We start from the raw sequence: 23,703 nt of genomic DNA on the forward strand, positions 1-23,703 counted from the left end.
GTGCACCTCTTCTCCTAGGGTTTTCTTTAACATCACTGATAACTTTGTTTCCTTGCTCTTATTCAGGCTCTGAGCTCTAACCTTCTCACTGACCATTAAGCAAAATGGTTCTCCCCTTTCATGTTCTAACAGAGCAGATGACAAGTATTTGTTTGTGTCTTCACTCACTCTTTACACTTCCACAGCTTTGTGCAGCTCCCAATGTGTGCGCTTCTCCATTTGTGACTCTGTCATTTTATTCTAAGTATGGGTTCTGGGGACTTTCCCCTTGAAGACAGAATCCAGTCCTGCTCTACTCACCACCCTTACAAAATGTAGTACTGTGCTTGGGGTGCACTATAATTCACTGAATCTTGGGTGAAGAAATTTTATGCACTGGAGATACATCCTTATTTGAAACAGAAGAAACAAATTACATGACAGGGACCCTCAAAGAGGGTTAATTCTGTACAAGGACCTGACTTGAAAAGCTACATAGTAAACTACTTTCCATTAAAGAAAATGGAAATTCTAGCATTGTAAAATTTCCTTAGTCTGAATGTCATTTGTTTTTATGATTCTAATTTGGAATATGTGGTAATGTAAACTGCATTGACACTGTTATCATTAGATTGTTAGCAGAAATGTGACTTGCACCTGTGTAGTGTTTAATATAAGTAACATTTAAAGTAAAATAATTTTACTGTTTAAGATAAATTATTATCTAGAACCCAAAAGCACTTTTAGAAGATTGTATTCACATATAAGCATTTGATTTATGAATTGAATATTACATCTTAGTTATGTGTGTTGGTACAATGTATACTGTTTACTAGGTCAGTTGCAACTTAACCACAATTATCTATATTTTTAAAATGTTATCAAAGTGACCTACTGTCCTCAATACACTACCCTACCTTACAACTTGTAAAGTCATGTCTAAATTTTAATCAACTCTTAGGTTGAATTGTAGGTATGCCCCTCTTTCAGCCCAGAACTAACATTTATAAATATTTTATTCTCCTTATAAAACATTGAACATAAAGAAATAAATTATGAGAGAAAGCAAGCTTATATACTTTATTAAAGGATTCACCCTGTCATTCTAATTGATAATCAGCCCTGCTTAACACTGCATTCAGCATTTCAGAAGCACACGTTATAAAATCAGAGACAGGCTTGTTTGATAACGTTTCCTTTGAGGCATAGCTCTGGCTGCTCTTTTTTTTGGAGACAGAGTCTTGCTGTGTTGCCCAGGCTGGAGTGCAGTGGCACCATCCCGGCTCACCGCAAGCTCCGCCTTCCAGGTTCACGCCATTCTCCTGCCTCAGCCTCCCGAGTAGCTGGGACTACAGGTGCCACCACCACACCTGGCTAATTTTTTGTATATTTAGTAGAGACGGGGTTTCACCATGTTAGCCAGGATGGTCTCAATCTCCTGACCTCATGATCCACCTGCCTTGGCTTCCCAAAGTGCTGGGATTACAGGCGTGAGCCACCACGCCCGGCCTCTGGCTGCTCTTAACATGTTAATATTCACACAAAAATATGAGATTTCACTGGAAAGAAGGTAAAGATGGGATATTGCAAGTTTTTTGTCATTTGGGGTGACTTTGAACTTTGATACTTCTAAGAAGTCCTGAGAGAATTAGCTGGCCTTGTGGCTTGGGGTAAGGGGCATAAGCTCCCATTCATGATATAAGTCTGGTCCTTTGGGATCAAAAGTCATACGAGTTGCTGCCAAGGGAGCCCATCAAACGAACTCTTGCCCTCTTACGGGTCTCAGCTTTCTCTTTACAAAGCAAATGCTAAATGCTTCATAAGAAACACAGAGAAAACCAGAGTGAGGAGTTCCTTATGTTTGGAGGGATGGGATTTAGATTATTGCTCAGGATTTCTAGCTAGAGTCTGTTTCTTACTTCTCTATCTATCAGCTGAAAAACCTAATGTTGATGTTTCTTTCTCAGGTTGTCAAAAACCAGCCCCCAAGAAACCTGACAGGCCTCATTCATTCCTCCTCCCTCAGCAATCCACAAGTGACTCTCTGCTTTTCATACTTGGTTAGAAGTTCTGCCTCTTAGGGTTTGTGATTTGGTTGTCTGCCTTAGGATTTTACCTATAAGAAAAGCGAATGGGGTAGAAAACCAACAAATCTTTTGAAGAATTATTTTGTTAATTGGATTTATTGCAAGATATATTTCTCTTACTAAATTACTAGCTTTATTACTAATGACATGCAATTACAAGAATGAATATTTTAATTCACCTACTTAGTAAAGTAAAACAGTTTTAGTAAGTTAGATCCCAAAGGATAACTCTGGAGGATAACCCATTGCACAACATTTATCAAAACTTGCTTTTTATTTTGCGTGGACATTATATGTTTTATCTCCCCAGCTAGGTGATATGCATCTTAAGGAAAGTCCATGTCTCAGTGCCATCTCAGTGCCTTTCGTGCTGTGCAAACATATGAAATCTGGTGATGTAAAATATCCCTCTTCAATAATATGTTGATCTTTCAAGTAGAGATATATTTGAAGAAAGTGATGTTTTTAAAACCATGTATTGTGACTACTTTCTTTTCATTTCATTTAGGAAATATCTATCGAATATCACTTCATGGGTAAGGTGCTGGGGTAGATGACATGGGGACATCTTGGTGAATCATAGAGGGAGTCCAGATCTGAGAAGGTTATGCCCCTACTCTAGCAAGACAGATAAGACAAGCAGGCAGGAGATCAGACAGAGGACTGGAAGGCAAGTGTCAGGACAGCATCAGTGATGGAGTGCTACGGGGGTTCAGAGGGAAGGCGGATTACTCTTAGCAGGAATGTTGGCATTTATGGGAGGGTTTGTGGAGGAGGTGGTTCTTGAGCTGAGCTCTCAGTTATGTGTTCAAGAGAGAGGTGAGTTCTCAGGCAAGCCTTGCACTAATTCTACCAAAGAACAGAAGGAATGGGACACAAGTTTGAACCAAGGCCAAAGGCTGAGCACCAGCTGAAGACCCTCAACAGCCTCCACATCCACTTGGTGGCACCATTCAGTGCAGATACCAAATGGTTTGGTTTGCAAAATACATCCATGAGCATACCTGAAGACCATTGTCCACTATCTGACAACACGATTTTTCATGTATAAAGCAGTTAAGAGTTTAACACAGCAAGAAACAGCTTTGAACAAAAATAAGAGAGAAAACATTGAAATACCCACCTATTTATTATTAGATATACGCGACCATTGACTTTGGCATGGCTACGAGGTGGCAGATGGAAGCACAGGGATGCAATAAGGAGACAGGTTGGAGAGAGAGAGAGGAGACTGTTAGACAGAGACGAACAAAGTGGACTCCCTTAAGCTTCCTAGCATCAGGTGTAGCCACTCTCACAGGCTTCATGCCTTGAAGAGTCTAGACAGCAAGATTCAGTAGCAACATTAAATCAGACAATGTTCAGGAAAATTGCTGGAAGATAATAAGCCTCTCCCTTCTTCTCATCCCTCCCCATCTCACACACTTTATTACAAATTTGTAATGTTTAAATTTTTTAAGGTACTTTTTTTTTTTTTTTTTGCAGAGTCTTGCTCTGTCACCCAGGCTGGAGTGCAGTGACGTATCTTAGCTCACGGCAGCCTCCGCCTCCTGGGTTCAAGTGATTCTCCTGCCTCAGCCTCCCAAGTAGCTGGGATTATAGGTGTATGCCATCATACCTGGCTAATTTTTGTATTTTTAGTAGAGATGGGGTTTTACTATGTTGGCCTAGTTGGTCTCAAACTCCTGACTGCAGGTGACCCACCCTCCTCAGCCTCCCAAAGTGCTGGGATTACAGGCGTGAGCCACAGTGGCTGGCCTCAAGGTACAATTTATGAAATAAAATATAATTTAAAAAATTAATTTTTGCTGCTACCCCAGAAGTTAAAAAAAAAAAGGATCCTACTCAGTGGCCATATTCAACATGCTGTTTTCTAAGGTTTTTCTAAAACTAGTTAAAAAAAAGTCATTTCATTTCTCTATGCATAATAATACTTTCTAAAACAAACCATGCACAAATTAAAGAGATATAAAAGTAATGAATATGGGCGGGTGTGGTGGCTCACGCCTGTAATCCCAGCACTTTGGGAAGTTGAGGGGGGTGGATCATGAGGTCAGGAGTTCGAGACCAGCCTGGCCAATATGGTGAAACCCCCGTCTCTACTAAAAATACAAAAATTAGCTAGGCATGGTGGCGCATGCCTGTAGTCCCAGCTACTCGGGAGCCTGAGGCAGGAGAATTGCTTGAACCCAGGAGGCGGACGTTGCAGTGAGCCAAGGTGGCACCACTGCACTCCAGCTTGGGCAACAGAGCGAGACTCCATTTCAAATAAAAAAAAAAAAGTAATGAATATTTAAACAGTCCTTTGTAAATCATTGCTAATTATATATTATATAATAAACATGTTATACGTTATAATTCTTATAATATGAATTTCTATCAATATATAGGTGAAATAATATTCCTGAGATTGCCTACTTAGAAATAATAATTTCTTCCTATATTATTATATTTTCATAAGGCTAAGTTTGTAAATTCTGTAAGGCTAAACACAATAAATTCTGCTTCATACACAAGTGACATGTGCCTACATTACATCTGTGTGCATAAGCACATATACACCAACAAGAGACAAAACAGGAAAAGAAGAGTTGCATATCTCCAGAGACAGCAGTGTGGAGGTCAGCTTAATGAGCAAATCCGTTATTCCTGATCTGTGGGCCATTTCTTGTAAAGCATCTGTTTACGAGGCAGGAGCAGAGAAAGCAAAGCCTGACAGTCAATCCCAACTCTCAAAATATTCCTTTTTCTTCATCATTTTGATTTTAATGTAGCCATTGTATTAGGACTCCAAGGACAAAAAATACTGTGAAGTGAAAATTATGAGTAAGGAAAATACTCCCATGAGAAAGAGTTGCTAAAAAAAAATATACAACATATATATTTAAAATTTGAACATTATATATATTATATATTAAGCTTTGAACATTTTATATATTATATGTAATATATTATAATTATATATTATATATTAATATATATCTATATATCATATTATTCTATATCATATAATTATATGATATATAATATGTAATATATATTATATGATATATAGTATGATATATTATATAATATTATATTAAATATATTATTGTACAATATATTATATTAAATATATTATTAAATATATAATATATAATATATTAAATATATTACATATTATTATATAGTATATATTATATCATAGTATTATGTAGTATATAATATATACTATATAATATAATATATTATATGTTTATATATATATAATGTTCAAAGTTTAAATTTAGGGACTTTATATCAAACTGTTGCATGAAATTCCAAAATACCAAATTTGAGTGAGTTCTTCAAATTTCCTAAGGTTCTAGAAAACTTTTCTTCATAGAATGAAAAATGAAATCCTATGTCCTTAAACTCTTCAGAGAACTGGCATTACACACTCTTTCCTTGCCCTTTATATTCACTTGGAAAATTCACCGTTAAGGGAGTGCTTAGGGCTAAGCCACAGCTGCAAGGAAGGCAAGTCAGGACTCATATCGCTACAGATCATTTAGATCTTTCTTCTCTGCCATGGGGTGCAGGGTAAGGGCTGTGAAGTAGCAGCTGAGGAAACACAGAACCTACATCCTGACTTGAGCTGCAGTCCTTCCCTAGAACCTGCATAGGCTAAACACTGCTATACATGCTTAAAGGGAATTCTGTGGGACCTTAATTCAGTTTTCACATACGCTAGGTCCAAACCCTTTGGCTGGTGAGCCGAACTGTCTTCTGCAAAACTGTGGTCCTGTATGTTTCTACTTTTCTGGGTAAATGGTGAATTACATCTCTGTTTGATTGTGTGACAGAAGACTCAGACACATCCACATTAAGAAAAATGGCAAGAAAAAGGCTCCTGCATGCTGGAGGCACTTTTGGTGAGAAAAAAAAATGAATATGCAAGAGAAGAAATGGCATTTGGAAGAAAAAATTTTTAAAAAGATTTCGTTAGCAATGGTTAATAATACAACTCCTTCACAAACATACAAGTTGGCTCTGCTAACTGAAATACTTTGTAATTATTGAATAGGGCACTTGAAAAAGATGGTGAGGGCTTATAGTAAATTTAAACATGTTACATGGTCAGAATTAAATATCAAATACTGGTTTTATCCACACGGATCACAGGCAATGTCAAAATAATGATTTTTAAAAATCCTTTTTCTGATTATTGACAATTCTCACTTTTATGTGCAGGCATTGTCTTTGTAAACTTTTAAACTTGGGGTGATTTTCCCTGCCATCAAGTTTGTCTATGAATGATATCTTCTAGGGTTCCCCAAACTTCTAATAACTACTTTATTTTTCCTAATGCTTGATCATCACTGAAGGTAGTGTAGGAGTACATATATGGAGAGGGTAAGCCACTGACCCCATCCATGCCCTCCTCCCTGCTGGGGCCTTGGGAGCAGAGAGGTTGTAGCAGAGCCTGATTTTCCTGGTGGCTAGATAGCAAAACAAGTCATGACTGATTGCTACCTCTTGGTTCCATGGGTTACGAGTCATCTGAAGTATCAGAATGATAGACGAAACACAACACAATAAGGAAAGTGAATCTGCTGGTCATAAACAAGGATTCTAAAATGTTTCTCATCATTAAATAAATGTTTTGGGTCTATCCATAACTCTAGTTCCTACACAGCAGAACACTGCAAGTTTGGCATTTTATGAAATGCATATAATGAACTCTTACTTCATCTTCTATTGATATCTTCATTTTTTCCCTTAAAGTCAAATAATTAAGGAGAAATTTCATCTGTGGCCTCTGTGCTCCTCTCAGTACAGCCCTTTGTTCCCTTAGCTGCTTAACAAGTATTTTTCCAGTATCTGAATCATAGGCTAAACATGAGGCAGAAAGGAAGACCACTGTCAGCATTCACTAAAAGAATGCTTGTGATCTCCCCGTGATGGAACATAGTGAAGGATTTATGATAACCCATTGTGGTTTGAATAAATATGGGCAGTAATATCCCGGTAATATCCCATCTGTTATTTGCAAACAATGTATATTTATTGATGAGGAGAAAACAACAGTAAGCTGCTAAAAGAAGATATTGTAATCATGTTGTCTTCTTAAATACGATTGTAGTTACTAGTCAATTGCAGATTCTGTTTTTTTAGCCAAAGTTCTTTATTTCCAAAATGGAAGGGAAAACTCTGCCCATCATCTTTTGCTATGCTCTCACAAGACTTCTGTACTTGTGGTCGGCATAATGGAAAAATCCTCTGAATTAGCCAGATTCTCTAAATGTTCTAAAAACATGTAACCAGCCTAGACACAAACACACATATCAACTCTAAAATATTTAAGTCTCCACAGCTACTCTGAATATCTCACAAGACGATCAAGATCACTTTACATTAACCAGTCATAAGTCACTACCCATTGTTTCAGAATGTGTCACAGAATCTTCCACGTTTTCCTCTTTTTCTCACAAATTGATACTCATGGAAAATTCAAGGCTGAAACTTAGATTACTGGCTTCTCGCAAGGTGGCAAACCTAAGGTAGGGTTGAAGGCTGCCTTTCTCTTAATAAGAGGTCTGTGTTTCTTCCAGTGGCTCACCTGTAGATGGTGTTGTCTTCTTTGCTGGGAATGGACTTGAGGTCTGTGAGTTCAAGGAACCGGTCATGGAAATAGTGCAGGTGTAAAATGCACACCAGCAGAAAGGAGGTTGGGATGAATATGCGAGTGAACAGTTCAGCCACAGTAAACTGCTTTAAGCCAAGATCCTCAAGCCTGCAAAACAAAACAAAATAAAAAGCAGGAACCTTTCTTACGCAATGAAGTCACAGACTCTTTGTGATAAACTACATCACAGTCTTACACTCCTGTCAGCTCTATCATTTATTGCATCCCTCTCTCCCATATGGCCCAATATGGCTGTCGTTTCCACCAAGCCAGCGAACCTACTTTAACAGCGGTCAATAATAAACCTTGACATTGCCAAATTCCAGGGCTACTTCTCTAGCTTTATTTAATTAAACCTCTGGTCCTCCTTGAAGCAAGTGTGGTCTTGACACCATCACACTCTCTTGGTTTCTTGTTCCTCCATGATCTCCTCCTTTTCTGTTGGACCTCTAGAGGCTGAAATATCCCCAGGACTCTGTTTTGATCTCTCTTCCAGCTGTGCTTCCCCCTAGGGAAATCCTCTTCTGTGGATTTACACATCTTCCTTACACCGAGGACTCAAAGTGCATCTACAGCTCAGGCTCCTCCTGTAAGATTCTCGTGCCCAAATTGCTACCGGAAATTGGTTGTTTCAGTTATTTTATATTAGTGTTTCCAAAACAGTATTCTTGATTTTCCTATTTTTCTTGGCAAAGCTGTCCTCCACATCCCTCTCCCCACTCTAGTATCCCTGAACCAATAAATGGTACAAGTGTCTACCCTGTGCAAACTGAGAAGTCAGACGTCTCTTATGTTCTTTTCTTTCATATCTCATTCATCCACATTTCCTTCAGCATCCTAAGCACCTCTTGAATCGCCCACTCCTGTTATCCGTCTCTGCCTCCACCGAATCTAGGGGAAGCTGCCATCATTTCTTACAGGACCACTGCTGCTGCCTACTAACTAGTCTCCTTGTTTCTACTCCCACACATCGCTTTTTCTCAGCTAGTCAAGGGATCTTTAAAGATTGGAAAATTCCACCAAGAATAAAATACAAATAATGCTACCTACAAGCCATGCACGTCCCAGCTGCCTGCCTGAATTCTCCCCACTCTTCGCTGTCCAATCACCGCCTGTCTTCAGTTCCTCTTATGAACTGTGCCAAACTCTGACTTGCCTCAGGACCTTTGCATGTGCTGTTCCCTCTGCCTGAAATGCCCTTCCACACCCCAGACTCCAACCCACACACTTTTCCTAAGACGAGCTTCTTCTAACGCTTCAGCTGGAGTCTAAACCAGCTCCTCAGCGAAGCCCGTGCCAGTCACTCATTTATAGTTCCCCCTTACTCACTGCCTCAGCCTGTTGTCTGTTTCCTTCACGGACCTGTCACAAAGTGTAATAGACTTATTTTACACTAAATAGTTTTGTTTGTCTCCTCTGCTAGAATATAAGGTCTATAGGGCTTAGATTTTGTCTGTCTTGTTCCCTGTCATATTCCAGGCACAAAACAGTGTCAGCACATGGACAGCATTTAATAAACGTTTATTGTATAAACATTTCAGCTGTGTTGGTCTAGTTACACAGTTCTCTTTCCCTTCTAAGGGACAGAGACTTCTAAGGGACTTCCCTACTCAGCCACATCAATATATTCAGCCCAAAACCCAATGCTGGCTGGATTTCCAAACTAATTTCAGAAGTTTACAGAAGCAAATTAGAAAAAGATAGAGCATTATCTCCTACATGCACAGGAAAAACCATCTCATCATTACAAGTCTATGAGCACTTGGAGAAATTTGTTTCTTTATGGCACTAAATACTCCTTAGAATCTAAGCACCCAGCAACATAAATGAGCAAAGTCTGCTACTTTGTGCATGAACTTACTTATGAACTGAAAAACTGAGCTCCAATGTGGAGGGCAGAAAGCATGACTAAGTGTTAGGTGTGTTTCACATGAAACTAACATCAGAAAATGTCATTTCATTAAAATTCTGAAAATTCGTGGAGTGCCTATTATGTTCTAAGCCAAGGGCTAAGTAAAGAGAACACAAAAATGACTCAGTTTTAATTTCTATTATTGAGGAACTTATAGACATTGATGACATCATGCTTTACTAAAATCCTCCTTAACGATGCTTTGAACAATATGCATTCAAGTCTTCATCTTGTTCATCGTTTTCAACTCAAAATTACTTACTTTTCTTTTTTCAATCCAGTCATATTTTGCCACAGGCCTGGGAAGTTTTCAAACTGATATGTGTATATAAAGATAAGCACCAGCATAGTGTAAATAACCACTGACATCCAAAAATATTTTAGAATTTTCCTCCACCATTCATAGTGCACCTGCGAATCAGACATTGAAAAAAATGAGAAAAAAATCACTTTTAGGAAAACTCACAAAACTATTTGGTTTAATTCAAGTAAGACAAGTGACACATTTACAAATGTCTGAAAATAAAGTCTATTTCATTTCTAGTTTTTAATGTTCCGTGTCTATCATCGTGGAGTGGTCCTGGGTTAGAACCCCAGTTCTATAAATGGTTGCTAACTGCGTGGGGAAGAGGCTGAACCTTCCATAAGTGCCTATTTTGCAGGGTTGCTACGAGGATGAAATAGATATTATTTATGGGTTCCTGCAAGCTATCTGGCCCATAGGGGGCGCTCAAGGAATAGTAGGGTAGGTGCTGCTGTCATTGTGGTTATCATTGCTCAGAGAAAACCACATCCATTTTGAAATTGAAAGCAATATTGTATGAATGAAAATGTGAAACAACCACAGAAAAAAGACATCTCATTTTACCGTAAGCTGTGGATATTCATTAGAGAACATCCATCCTGAATTTTTAAGAGTATTCAAAAGTTCACTGATTTCTTTCGAGATTTTTTTATCTTAACATATGATATACTCTTGTTTATTGTAGTTCCTTTATTTGTTTTGTTGGCTACCTGCAAGATATTTTACTGTTTCATGTGTTTCTATTATTGGGTTCTCTTTTATCATCAGTTAAAAGTGGGTCTGTGGAGAGCTAACTCATTTTAATGTATCTCATATATTAACTTATTTTAATGAATGAAATTCTTTTAATGAATGAAATTCTTTTAATTAATGAAATATGAAAGCAGTCAATGCACTATACGTATATATGCGTACACAAAGAGCAGGCACACGCCACACATATATCGTTTTCTGACCCTAAAGCCTGAAATGCAAAAGTATACCTAGGAATACTCTACAACCTCAGATTATCTAGCTTTTAAATTACTATTTTAAAATATAATTCAATTTTTACAGGCCAGGTGCGGTGGCTCATGCCTGTAATCCCAGAACTCTGGAAGGCCGAGGAGGGTGGATCACTTGAGGCCAGGAGTTTGAAACCAGCCTGGCCAACATGGTGAAACCCCGTTTCTATAAAAATATAAACATTAGCTGGAGGTGTTGGTGCACACTTGGAATCCCAGCTACTCGGGAGGCTGAGGCATGAGAATTGCTTGAACCTGGGAGGCAGAGATTGCAGTGAGCAATGAGCAGAGATCATGCCACTGCACTCCAGCCTAAGGGACAGAGCAAGACTCTGTCTCAAAAAAAGAAAGAAAGAAAAAGAAGAAAGGAAAGAAAGAAAGGAAGGAAGAAAGAAAGAAAGAAAGAAATGTAATTCAATTGTACAGATTTTTTTTGATCAATAATTTTTGGAAAACCTATGTATGAACTTTTTCCTGATTTTTCAACAACCTAAAATTTTTATTTTTACTTTTTTAGAGACGGCATCTTAATCTGTTGCCCAGCTGGAGTGCAGTGGTACAAGCATAGCTCACTGCAGCCTTGACCTCCTGGGATCAAGTGATCCTCCTGCCTCAGTCTACCAAGAAGCTAGGACTACAGGTGTGCCACCACACCTGGCTAATTTTTTAATTTAAGAAAATGTTTTGTAGAGACAAGGTTTCAGCATTTTTCCCAGGTTGGTTTGGAACTCCTGGCCTCAAGCAGTCCTCCTCTCTTGCCTCCCAAAGTGCTGAAATTACAGGCATGAGCCACTGCACCCAGCCCTGAAATTTTGAAATAGTAAACAAGTTGAAGACAGTCATTTCCCATTTTAGGATTCTTGGGATACAATGTTTGAATCTTGCCAATCACTTTATCTATGTTCATGAGATTCTAGTGATTTAAAATCTCTGCAAAGGTAGCTCATGTATATTCCTACATACATACAGATGTGAGAATTAAAATGGCCAACTGTGTACCTACCTGATATAGGGCCACACAGAACAGGAACAGCACCATGTAGATGATTTTGTACATTACGATTTTACCCTCAAAGCTGACAAAGAAGAACATGCCTCCACAGACGTAGATCCAGTACTTGATGAACATGGCCACCACCAGATTGCCCAGGACTTTCATGATGTCCTGCTCATCTTCTTCTTCAGCTTCCTCTTGCTCTACCTTCTTTCTCTCTTGCTTCTCTTCCTTTGCTTCCTCTTCTTCCTCCTTCTCTTTGGGCTCTCCTTCCACTTGTATATCTTGAAGTTCCTCATCTTCAAATAGAAAACTGTGCTGTTATACTTAGCTGGTTATCTGTGCAGAACCATGCTTTGACCATGTGTGGTAGATGTAGGATGTAGAGGCATGCATTTTCTACGTTATTGTATAATTTGGATGATTTTAGACTATTCTCATAAACACGGCAACATTCATAACTAGATTAAAAGTCAATTTTCATAACCTTCTCAAAATATAGTTTACAAGAAAATAAATTTGGTAATACTAATTTATATACAAGATCTTTTTTATTTCTGATATCTAGTGATAGCTTTAAGTACTGTGAGATGTAAAAAATAAATAGGCAACAATAGCACAAATCTAAATGACTATATCAATTTCAAATTCTAATTGCTTCACGGCTCTAGACAATCCTAGTAGTACTTTACTAAATGTGGTTAATGCTAACAATCTTAACCAAAAAGCAGGCTTTTAAATAACTAAAAATGCTAATAATCTTAACCAAAAAGCATGCTTTTAAATAACTAAAAATTTGAGAGTTACAGCAAAACATAATTTAATTTAAATTAGATTGAAAGAGTAATTGTAACTTAAGTTTAAAACAATTTAATGGATCAAAATAAAAAACTTATTTTGTGTTGCTTTAAAATATGCTAATACATAAGACTCATCTCTGTGTTACACAGCCTTATGTTTGAAGAACTTGAATAATTATTTCAAAATAATTATTGGGGTTAATTTGAATAATTTATTCAAACAACTAGTAGATTCACAGAGTGAAGAGAGTGAAAATCAAGTGAGGGCTCAGAGCAATTGTTGATCTCAAATTAACCATTTTTTACCAAAATTAACTGGTTAATTTAATCACTGTGTTGAACAGAGACATCAAAACTCATATAGGCAAGATTTGAATCTTACAGACAGACTTTTGTTACTGAAAAACAACTCATTGTTTAGGTCTAAATAAGAAACTAAACATAAATATATGTGTGTGAGTGTATGGAGATATATATATGCCTGTATTCATTCTTATGGTTACTAGTTTAATCTGAAGGTTACCAGCCTAGCTTCTGTGGACATTTATAGGCTCCTTTTCACAGACAGTGCTTCTTAACCTCACAGTAGTCTTCAATCCATTCTACAAATATTAAATTTACATTTATTGGCATATCTAGGGAATTAGGGAGCAAGCTGTTCTTATTTTACCTATACAGCAGGTCTAAAATTATCAAGGTGATAACATCATCATCCTCTGTTTTTACATTGTGGTATACTATTGTTAAGAAAGAAGAGAGAAGTTTTAAATGTAAAAGATGTGACTTAGCTTCTTGGTTCCAATACTCACTAGAAGTATGACCTGGGAGGAATCGTTTAATTTCTCAGAGCCTCAGTTTTTCTTTCATTGGGAATCACCTTCGTGAGGATCAAGTGGCACTTTTTTTTTTTTGAGAGGGAGACTAGCTGTGTCACGCAGGCTGGAGTGCAGCAGTGAGGTCTCGGTTCACTGCAAGCTCCGCCTCCCAGGTTCACACCATTCTCTTCCCTCAGCCTCCTGAGTAGCTGGGACTAGAGGCGCCCACCACGACGCCCGGTTAGTTTTTTGTATTTTTAGTAGAGGCGGGGTTTCACCGTGTTAGCTAGGATGGTCTCGATCTCCTGACCTCGTGATCCGCCTACCTCGGCCTCCCAAAGTGCTGGGATTAAAGGCGTGAGCCATCACGCCCGGCCCAAATGGCACATTTTTAACACTCCTTTGCAACTCTCACGTGTACCTCAAAAGTTACACGCTGTAATACTTAATGCTCCAAGTTTACATTCCAGTTTCATTTATTCTGAAGCTTTCTGATGTATTTTGGGGCTCTTTCTCTGTAATTTTGCTGAGCACCAAAGTCTGCAGCCACACATATACACTAATTTACCTTTTTCTTCATTTTCCTGACTGCCAATTTTGACTTGCGATAAAAGAGCTTCCTTTTCTTGCAGAGCTTTTTGCTCTGTGAGGTGCTGCCTCAGCAGTAGCCAAAAAGTAATGGTGAAAAGGATCTGAAAATAGAGAAGGAGCAAAACAAGAATTAAGCAACCATTTGGAATGTAAAAACATTCAACAAATATAACATTTTCTCCACATTCCAGTGGGAGTACAATAAATAAACTTTTTTATTGGAGACAGAGTCAGGTCACCTGCTTGATTTCAGCTTAGATTCACTGCTTTTAAGTCCCTTTTCCGAGGATGCTCCCATGTTTGTGTTGGGTGCCAGAAGCACCACACCAAGTCCTGAGGAAGATGAACCCAACCTTTCTAACAACTTCCACCTGGGCAGGAAATCAGCTGCGACAAGTGTTCTCCCTTGAGGTGCTGGTCCTTGGTTGATTCCCTCCTGACTGTGACGTCATTAAAATTTTAAAAGGAAGATGTACGTCTTGCATAATACTCCCTTGACTGCAATGTTCCTTATTTTGAAGAATTCCATAGATGGGAAAAGGAAAATCTCATCCCAGAAAATGGAACCCCTTATTATTAATCTTCTAAAGCTTAAGGAACACTAGTTCTAAGTGCCCATACTTTTATAGTAACATTTTCTTAAGGACAAAGAAATCAAAAACCTTTTGATTTGGGGGAACTCTATTGTTTAGGAAATACAGTACCTAACGCACAGTAGGTTTATTGTTGTTGTTCTTGTTTGAGAGGGAGTTTCGCTCCGGTTGTCCAGGCTGGAGTGTAATGGAACGATTTCAGCTCACTGCAACCTCTGCCTCCCGGATTCAAGTGGTTCTCCTGCCTCAGCCTCCCAAGTAGCTGGGATTACAGGCATACACCACCACACCCGGCTAGTTTTTATATTCTTTTAGTAGAGACGGGTTTCACCATGTTGGCCAGGCTGGTCTCGAACTCCTGACACCAAGTGATCTGCCTGCCTTGGCCTCCCAAAGTGCTGGGGATTACAGGCGTAAGCCACCACGCCTGGTCACATACAGTAGGTTTTTAAAAATAGCTTTATTGAGATATAATTCACATACCATACAATTCACCCATTTAAATTGTCTAATTCAGTGGTTTTTAGTATATTCACAGAGTTGTGCAACCATCACTGCAATTCATTTTGCAACATTTTCATCAACCCTGTGTAAGAAGCCCTATGGCAGTTGCTTCCTTTTCTCCATATCTCAGCCCTCGCCAACCACGAATTTACTTTTTGTCTCCACAGATTTGCTTAATCTGGAAATTTTATATGAATAAAATTATATATTATGTAGCCTTTCATAAATGGATTGCTTTTACTTAGCATAATGTTTTCTAGGTTGATCCACTGGTAGCATGCACAGTTCTTTATCCCTTTTAATTACCCAATAATATTCCATTGCATGGCCATACAACATTTTATCCTTTCATTAGTTAATAGGCATTGGGATCATTTCTATATTTTAGCTATGATGGATAATGCTGCTATGAACATTCATATACAAGTTTTTGTGTGGACAGATGTTTTCAATCCTCCTGGGTAAATGAACCTAGGACTGGAATTGCTGGTCTTATGGAAATTTTATGTTTAACATTTTGAGGAACTGGCACTTTGTTTTCCAAAGTTGCTGCACCATTTTACATTCCCACCAACAGTGTGCGACCATTTCAACTTCTCCATGTCCTCAGTAGCACTGGTTATTATCTGCCTTTTTAAAAATTATAGCCACTCTGGCTGGGCACGGTGGCTCACGCCTGTAATCCCAGCACTTTGGGAGGCCGAGGCAGGTGGATCATGAGATCCGGAGATCGAGACCATCCTGCCTAACGCGGTGAAACTCCGTCTCTACTAAAAAAAAATACAAAAAAATTAGCTGGGTGGGGTAGTGGGCGCCTGTAGTCCTAGCTACTGGGGAGGCTGAGGCAGGAGAATGGCATGAACCCAGGAGGTGGAGCTTGCAATGAGCCGAGATCGCGCCACTGCCCTCCAGCCTGGGATACAGAGCGAAACTCCGTCTCAAAAAAAAAAAAAAATGTGTTTTACAAATATTATTGTAATAGAAATGTTATAAGCCTGGAGATGTATTACTATCTTCTATGACAAAACCTTGCACTTTTTCTGACTTCCTGGGTGCGTTAAAATATAAGTGCAGACCTAGGTTCCCCGAATAACTCTTTTTTGCCACGAGTAACAAATTTATTTCCCAAATAATGTTTTCCTCCTAAAGAACTGTTAATTTTAGATTCGACAGGAGATAATTCAGCTAGTGACTTAGCATGCAATTTTAGCAGTTTCATTGCTATTCGGAGTGAGACTGTGATGAATTTATACAGTCAAAAGAAAATAATTTTGATTTTTAAAAATAGAATAAGACTAAGTTACCAATTGTGTGTGAATATGTGTGTGTGGGTCTGTGTTTAAAAGGAAAGAGGGAGAGAGAGTAAAAGAAAAGAGTGTTAGATGAAGGTGCCTTGTAAGTGAGAGTATAACGTGGGATTTTCAGCATGGAGCAGGGTGAGGAGAAGAAGCAGGCATAGGAGTTTGGGGTGAATGAATCAATGAATGAAATTCCCTTGGTCCATGAACACAGGGGTTACATTCTCACCTCTGCCACTAGAATTCACCTCTTGCAATGTGTTTCATTTACCCCAGTAGCTCTTCACCCAGAAATCTGTTACGAAGACCAAACTTTGCCCTGGTCTACTCTACCCCATTTACACCTGATTGCCTTGGATATGGGGTGTGTGACAACCCTTAAAGCGGGCAGTTGCTCCCAGGAAAGGTGAATTTCATGTGATGTAAATGACCATCTCCTCCAAAGACACTAATTTCCAAGACCCATTCAATACATACATGTTTATTTTTACTGTCTTAAAACTAAATTATTAACACAAAGGGAATGTGTGTTTAGTCTGCCATTCTGTTAACAAAACAAACAGTAAGTTGGGAAACCTAATCTTTTGAAATAAAACTTTAAAATGGCCCATGAAAACAAATGAGTAATGAGAAGAGTATGAACATTCTAACTCAGATAAGAACATACCATATAATCAGTAGAAGAAAAACAGCAAATGTCACACTTAATTTTTGCTGCTAAAAGTATTCTTTAGGAAATAATTGGAGAAAAACGTCATGAATAATCAATACTTATCTGTGACACTAATGCACTAAGCATGTTTTATAAAATGATAATCAAAGACAGCCCTGTAACCCCTTAACACATTTTACACTGTATTTTCCTATTTTCACACCTAATTTTTACTCTAGTAGGATTTATACTTAAAAACCTTTATACAAGTTTTCTTTGAGTGGAAAACATTGTCATTCCTAAGTAAAAGCTAAATCATCGTGTAATATATGTTCATGTTTAAATTATAGAGGCCTCTAAGCACTGTGAATTGTTTCTTACGGTCTCATATTTGTTCATTTTTACAAAGCAGTGAATATTTGGAACGTGTTTTTGTAAGGTTTCTCTTGGATACGATTATGATGATGATTGTGGTTTTGTGTCATTGTTTTGTTTGATTGTATTCTATTCACTTACTTTGGAAGCAAGTTCTCCTGGCTCTTTCTTTTCTAAAAATCCTGGAACTTTTTTAATTTCAGGAAGTTCAAAACTCCATATATACTGTAATATCAACAATAGGTTTCCATAAACCACCATGAAGGGTGAGCTGATCATGGCATATTTTCTTCTGTTGCGAATCATCCAAAGAGTGCACGACCAGATCAGCAGCACGAAGGTCAGCCAGCTGTGATAGGTGATGCTCCAGGCCTCCGGAGGACAGAAAAGGAAACACGACCAAGGTCAATACAATGCTCAGTCCCCTCACCCTGGTAAGGTAAAAACTATCTAAAAAGAAAAGGTCATAATATTCAAACCAGGGAGAGTGGAGAGTTGTGGTGGAGTGACGGAGACCCCAAGCCATGGAGTGGTGGCTTAGAAGGCAGGAGGTTTTAAAGCCTTAACATTGTAGCTCCATTAACACAGCAGAATGGTACCAGACAAGGGCACATTTTTAATGAAGGATTGTGTTGTTTTTACAATAGACTTTTTTCCGTTAAGTAACAAAATGTGTATTCAAATATTTTATTTTATTTTATGATTTTTAGCTCTATTGCTTTAAAGACAAGACCAAACTTATCTGGCTTAGAGAGAAAAAAAAATGGTATACTTTTGTGAGTTCAGAATGAGAGATTTGCTGCAGTTTAAAGGAGCAGTTGATGTATAGAAAATGTCAAATAGTAACCAAAGAACACAGAACTAATTTTATTTGAAGAATAGAGCTGGCAATCCCCAAATTAGCCTCTTCAATTTTGTGGTGCTTTCTTTTTCCCAGTCTCCTCTCACATGTGGCTGTGTTCCTTACTGGAAACTGAAGTTGAACACACACAGGTTCATCTTAGAAGCACCTGGATTAAGTGCCTGGGGAAACTGTGCCTAGGTTCTATATCCCTTGAGTTAAAGAATATTTTTATTTTTATCATCAAAGGTGTCCATAGGATCTCACTGTTAACCACAGAATTTGGAAGAGTCGTATTTTAAACAAGAATGTTAGGTTTCTCAAAAATAAATCAAATTTCCCGAGAAAATTTGTTTTTGGGAAAGGGAGAGATTATAGCTTCTTTTATCTTCTATCTATGGGCCAAGGGTCTATTTTGAAGCTGTGATGTTGCAGATGGTAAGTAGAAACACGCATAAACTGAGAGCTCACAATCGGAAGGTGCTTGATGCTCATATTGGTAAAACATTATTGCTGCTGGCCGGGCATGGTGGCTCATGCCTATAATCCCAGCACTTTTGGAGGCCGAGGCGGGCGGATCATGAGGTCAGGAGATTGAGACCATCCTGGCTAACATGGTGAAACCCCGCCTCTACTAAAAATATAAAAAAAAAATTAGCCGGGCGTGGTGGCGGGCGCCTGTAGCCCCAGCTACTCGGGAGGCTGAGGCAGGAGAATGGCGTGAACCCGAGAGGCGGAGCTCGTAGTGAGCTGAGATTGTGCCACTGCACTCCAGCCTGGGCAACAGAGCAAGACTCCATCTCAAAAAAAAAAAAAAGTTATTGCAGCTAAGATGGAACAATGTCTCACCCAAATCTAAGATAAGATGTGAATATAACTCTCACTATCTGAAACAAATAAAAGCAGCCTATGTTAACCTTGAAGACCTTCAATGTCATTTGAAAAAACTAACATGTCCTCTCAAATTGGCAAAATAAGAGACAGTCTGACTTGATAAGCTAATTTGAAAGAAATGTATTAATACTTAAAAGGAGGATAAGTGGAATTGAAAAGGACATAATTTTACAATCTGTAGTATAAATATCCCATGAAAAATTAACACAGCTGACCATTCTCTGCCAAGGCATTAGGGGGATCCCTATACTTCTGCTGGCCCTGAGAAGATAGAAGCAATTAGAGCCAGTGGGACTGTGGTCTTATTTCTCCAGCACCCTGGCAGCCGCCACTCATACATACCATCATATCATACATACCATCATATCATATTGCACATAGCATCATATACCTACCATATCATATCATACATACCATCAGATATTGTACACACCATCATATCATACATACCATTATATCATATCTTACATACCATCATATATGTAGTATCATATCATACATACCATCATATCTTATATACCATTATATATGTACCACTGTATTATACATACCGTCATAGCATACATACTGTCATATCATCTTATACATATCATCATATTATACATACCACCATATCATACATACCATCATAGCTATGAGGGCACAGATGTAACTTTGTTTCATAATAAATTGGAATACGGAGACCATGGCATGAACTTTGATACTTCTTTTTTCCTCACGGCTCCTTTCTTCTTCAAATTCTTCTTTCTCTTCCTCTTCCTCCTCTCGCTTTTCTAGATGGACAAATACTTTGTTTAACTATTTATGCAAACGTGACTTTTGTATAAATGTTCCAAGCAATGCAGCAGATGTATGGTTTTGGTATAGCCTTTTATTTAAGATTTCAGAAATTGTTTCCCATTCATAAAGCCCTTAGAATTCAAACAGAATCAGTAAGTTCTGCCCGGTCAGTGTAATGGGATCCAGCATGTAATAACTGAGAAAGGAAAATTTCCATGTAAGAAGGTATGGAAGGAAGCCTCTAAGCCTGTCATCAGAGCCCCCACCTCCTGGTGTTCATGCTGTTGTGTGGCTCCTCCCCTCGAGTGTGGGTGGGACCTGTGACAGGCTTCTTCTAACACAAATAGGGCACTTTAGAGGGGATGAAGGGTCACTTTCAAGATTCTGTTTAAAAAGACTGTGGTTTTCACCTTGAGTGCTCTCTCTTATTCTCTCACCTGCTTGTCCTCAGACAAGCCAGCCACCATGCTGTAAACAGCCCTATGGGAAGCCCCAGGTGTGAAAACTGATGGCTCTGCCAGCCAGACATCAGCAAGAGCCTGAGGCCAGCCAATAGCTACACAGTGAGCCTGGGAGCAGATTCTCCCCCACCCCGACAAGCCTTCAGCTGAGATAGCAGCTTGACTGCAATCTCATGAGCAACCTTGCGCCAGAGGAACCAGCCTACTGATGCCCAGGTTCCTGGTCCACAGAAAGTGTGTCACACTAAGTGCTATTCTAAGCCACTAAGCAGACTGTCCTTTCTGTCTTTCTTGTTCAAATCAAATGGGCTGTGTATAGGTGGGTTACAGGAGAAAGTTTCTTAGCAGCATAAAGAGGTATAAATGACTGAAAAATCAGTGACTGTGCATACTACTCCACGTGGGCTCCACAATGAGACGATGGTGTGTCCTTGGCAGAAGCCCACGGGTCTCATTCCTCCTGCAGTAGGACTGGATGAGCCTGCGGTTTATACGAAAAGTCCCTGGGATCATAGACAGGGGTGAAAACACCAAATCCGATGGATTTTAGAGTTACTGCCATGCTACTTCTCTGGTTGACACTTTTTGTGTATATAGATTTAATTTTTAAAACCTTTCCAGCTTTTGTTTCACTTTTGAAAGCCCAGTTTATGATTTCACTATGTCTGGGTTGTCCTTGTCAGCACTCAAAATTCAATTTACTTGTCCACATGAAAGTAATGGGTAAGTAGAAGGTTGTCTAGGCTGTGACCCCAGCAGCTCAAACGTCAGAAGCCACAGATGCTGACTCTTGGGCCCTGTGTGTTTGCTTCTGGTGCCCATGCTCTGAAGAGCACACTGGAAAGCACTGTGTTTCCTTGAACTTTCCAGTGTAAGCCTGAGCTGCAAACTAAAACACATGTATGCAGGAAGCAGAAACAGGGAACGAACCAGTAGAGTTTGAAGCTATGCAGCTCTCAGGTGTCATCACGGGTTGGGTGTGAGGGTGGGGTGGGGGTGGTGGCTGACCTTGATTTAACCTTACTGAGGAATGTCGGATAATATGACTAACCAGTTGTACGGCTAAGTATTAAGAAGCCCTGTGGGGAAACTCCAGGAAGTACTGATACAGAATTATGAAGAACAGATATCAGAATAAACCTGATAAAGAGTTATGCAAAAAGGCCCTTGGAGTAAGCATGATGTACCACAGGTGCAAACTGGAGAGCTGCTGGCCACTCACTAAAGGCAGGACAAGGTCTAAGAGCTCTGGCTGTAATTACATACAAATAGAGATGCAAATCCACTCTAGTTTTACAGTCACTTTGTAATTCTGTCTTTATGGATTGGTGACAGGCAATTGGTCCCTTGCAGGGGCAATGACAATAGAGGTCCAGCTAACTGCTGTTTTGTAGAGGTAAGGGACTAGTGTTGCCAGACCTTCATATTCTTCAAGGGATTCCAGAAGTGTCCATTTCTAGGTCAGAGGTGCAGCTTTTTAAATGATGGCTATTTAAATTTTTTTTTAATGTTGTGCAGACCAAAAATCAAATCTGAGAGTGAAACGCAGCCCCAGGCCACCAATTTATCATCTTTAGTAATAGTGCTCTCCTTCAACATAAACAACTGAAAGAAAAGGGAGGAAAAAAGCCGTGCAAAAGTTTAGACAACCTCATTTTTTTAAAAATGGACAAAAAAAGGACTCTTAAAAAACACTCAGCTGGGTGCGGTGGCCCACGCCTGTAGTCCCAGCAGTTTGGGAGGCCGAGGCAGCCAGATTGCCTGAGCTCAGGAGTTTGAGACCAGTCTGGGTAACACAGTGAAACCCAGTCTCTACTAAAATACAAAAAATTAGCCAGGTGTGGCAGTGTACACCTATAGTCCCAGCTACTCGGGAGGCTGAGGCAGGAGAATGGCGTGAACCTGGGAGGCGAAGGTTGCAGTGAGCCGAGATCGTGCCATTTCACTCCAGCCTGGGAGACAGAGCAAGGCTCTGTCTCAAAAAAAAAAAAAAAAAAAAAAATTCATACATTAACCAGGAAAACCATTGACCATAATTACAATATCAACTAAAAGAAAGACCAACATATGTATATATGCTATACCTAAGTTGACATGTTTAAAATACCGTTTTCACCTTTTATTTTAAAAGTTTACCCCAATTATGTCACTTACTTTGTATACAAGGATAGAACACAACTAGCAATATGCTGGGGCAAAATTCAGGCAGGACTTAAAGAAGTGAGCTTAATGATACTGACATGGATACAATTTTTTAAAAAATCAAATAAGCAACAACAACAAAAAGACAGAGAGAGGCCAAGCTTCTAAATGAGAGAGAAGTGCGACCCTGAGTGCAGGGCTGGCTCCTACCTGAGGATTCATCAGAGGGCTCCCACCGGTACTGGGGGGTGGAGTAGAGGTCGGCTTTGCCGGGGCCATTCTCCATGGGCAGGCTGGGGTGGATGGTGTGGTAATCCACGGGGTTGCCGTTCACAGTCACCAGCAGGCCCTGCCGGGAGTGCAGAGAAAGGGACACCTGTTACAGCAGCTCTGGGTTTTCAATGTAGACATACCCCCACTTCCCTTACTCCACCCTAACTGAACAGTGAGGAGTTGATTGCAAGCTGAATAACTTAGCCAATTGTCCAAATATTTTAGTACGGGCAATCTTGTACATTCCCTCTCCAACTCTAGTCTTCACAGAGTGATCGCAGGGAAATGTGCATCTGATCTTGTTGCACTGCACTTTGCCAAAAACCATGCTTTGCACCTGCTGTCCTCAGTATGAAGAGCAAACTCTTGTAAATGGCTGAAGGAGGCATTCAAGATTTGGTCTGATCTTTCCAGCCTCAGCCTTTCCTACTGTCCACCTCTCAGCCATCCCTCCATCTATATGGGACTCTAGACCTTTCTTGGGCTGTGGTCCAGCATTGTCCTGCCTATGCCCTGTGTGGCTCTGCACAGGACTAATGCAAACATCCCTTGGATCTCAGGTAAGGCATCAACCTCTGGGGATCTCTGCCTGACTGCAGGTTGCTATGTCCTTACTACACCACTAAGTACAATTGCCTGTTTCCTCCTTCTGTCTCTTTGGCTTTATAATTTTTGAGATAAACATAACACCCACTAATACATATGTGTATGTGCGCCCATGGGCATGCAAAACTTCCTACTTACGTAATAGGCATAG

General features: G+C 39.4%; 1 protein-coding gene across 2 annotated transcripts in view; it reads right to left on the reverse strand.

The window, feature by feature from the left end:
* The window catches only part of PIEZO2 (piezo type mechanosensitive ion channel component 2), a 475,806-nt gene that overhangs the window by 103,367 nt on the left and 348,736 nt on the right, over positions 1-23,703 (reverse strand). Inside the window, exons 11-18 of one of the 2 annotated variants that reach the window (XM_030810770.1) lie at positions 22,884-23,022; positions 19,915-20,063; positions 17,697-17,927; positions 14,111-14,234; positions 11,937-12,226; positions 9,888-10,036; positions 7,648-7,821; positions 3,190-3,231 (exon numbers count right to left, since the gene is read on the reverse strand). In XM_030810770.1, coding sequence (XP_030666630.1) covers positions 3,190-3,231; positions 7,648-7,821; positions 9,888-10,036; positions 11,937-12,226; positions 14,111-14,234; positions 17,697-17,927; positions 19,915-20,063; positions 22,884-23,022 — 1,298 coding nt within the window. The remainder of the gene's footprint in view (positions 1-3,189; positions 3,232-7,647; positions 7,822-9,887; positions 10,037-11,936; positions 12,227-14,110; positions 14,235-17,696; positions 17,928-19,914; positions 20,064-22,883; positions 23,023-23,703) is intronic. The other variant, XM_030810771.1, reaches the window with a different exon arrangement.

This window comes from Nomascus leucogenys, chromosome 4, assembly GCF_006542625.1.
Source record: "Nomascus leucogenys isolate Asia chromosome 4, Asia_NLE_v1, whole genome shotgun sequence".
In the NCBI taxonomy this organism is placed as follows: Eukaryota; Metazoa; Chordata; class Mammalia; order Primates; family Hylobatidae; genus Nomascus; species Nomascus leucogenys.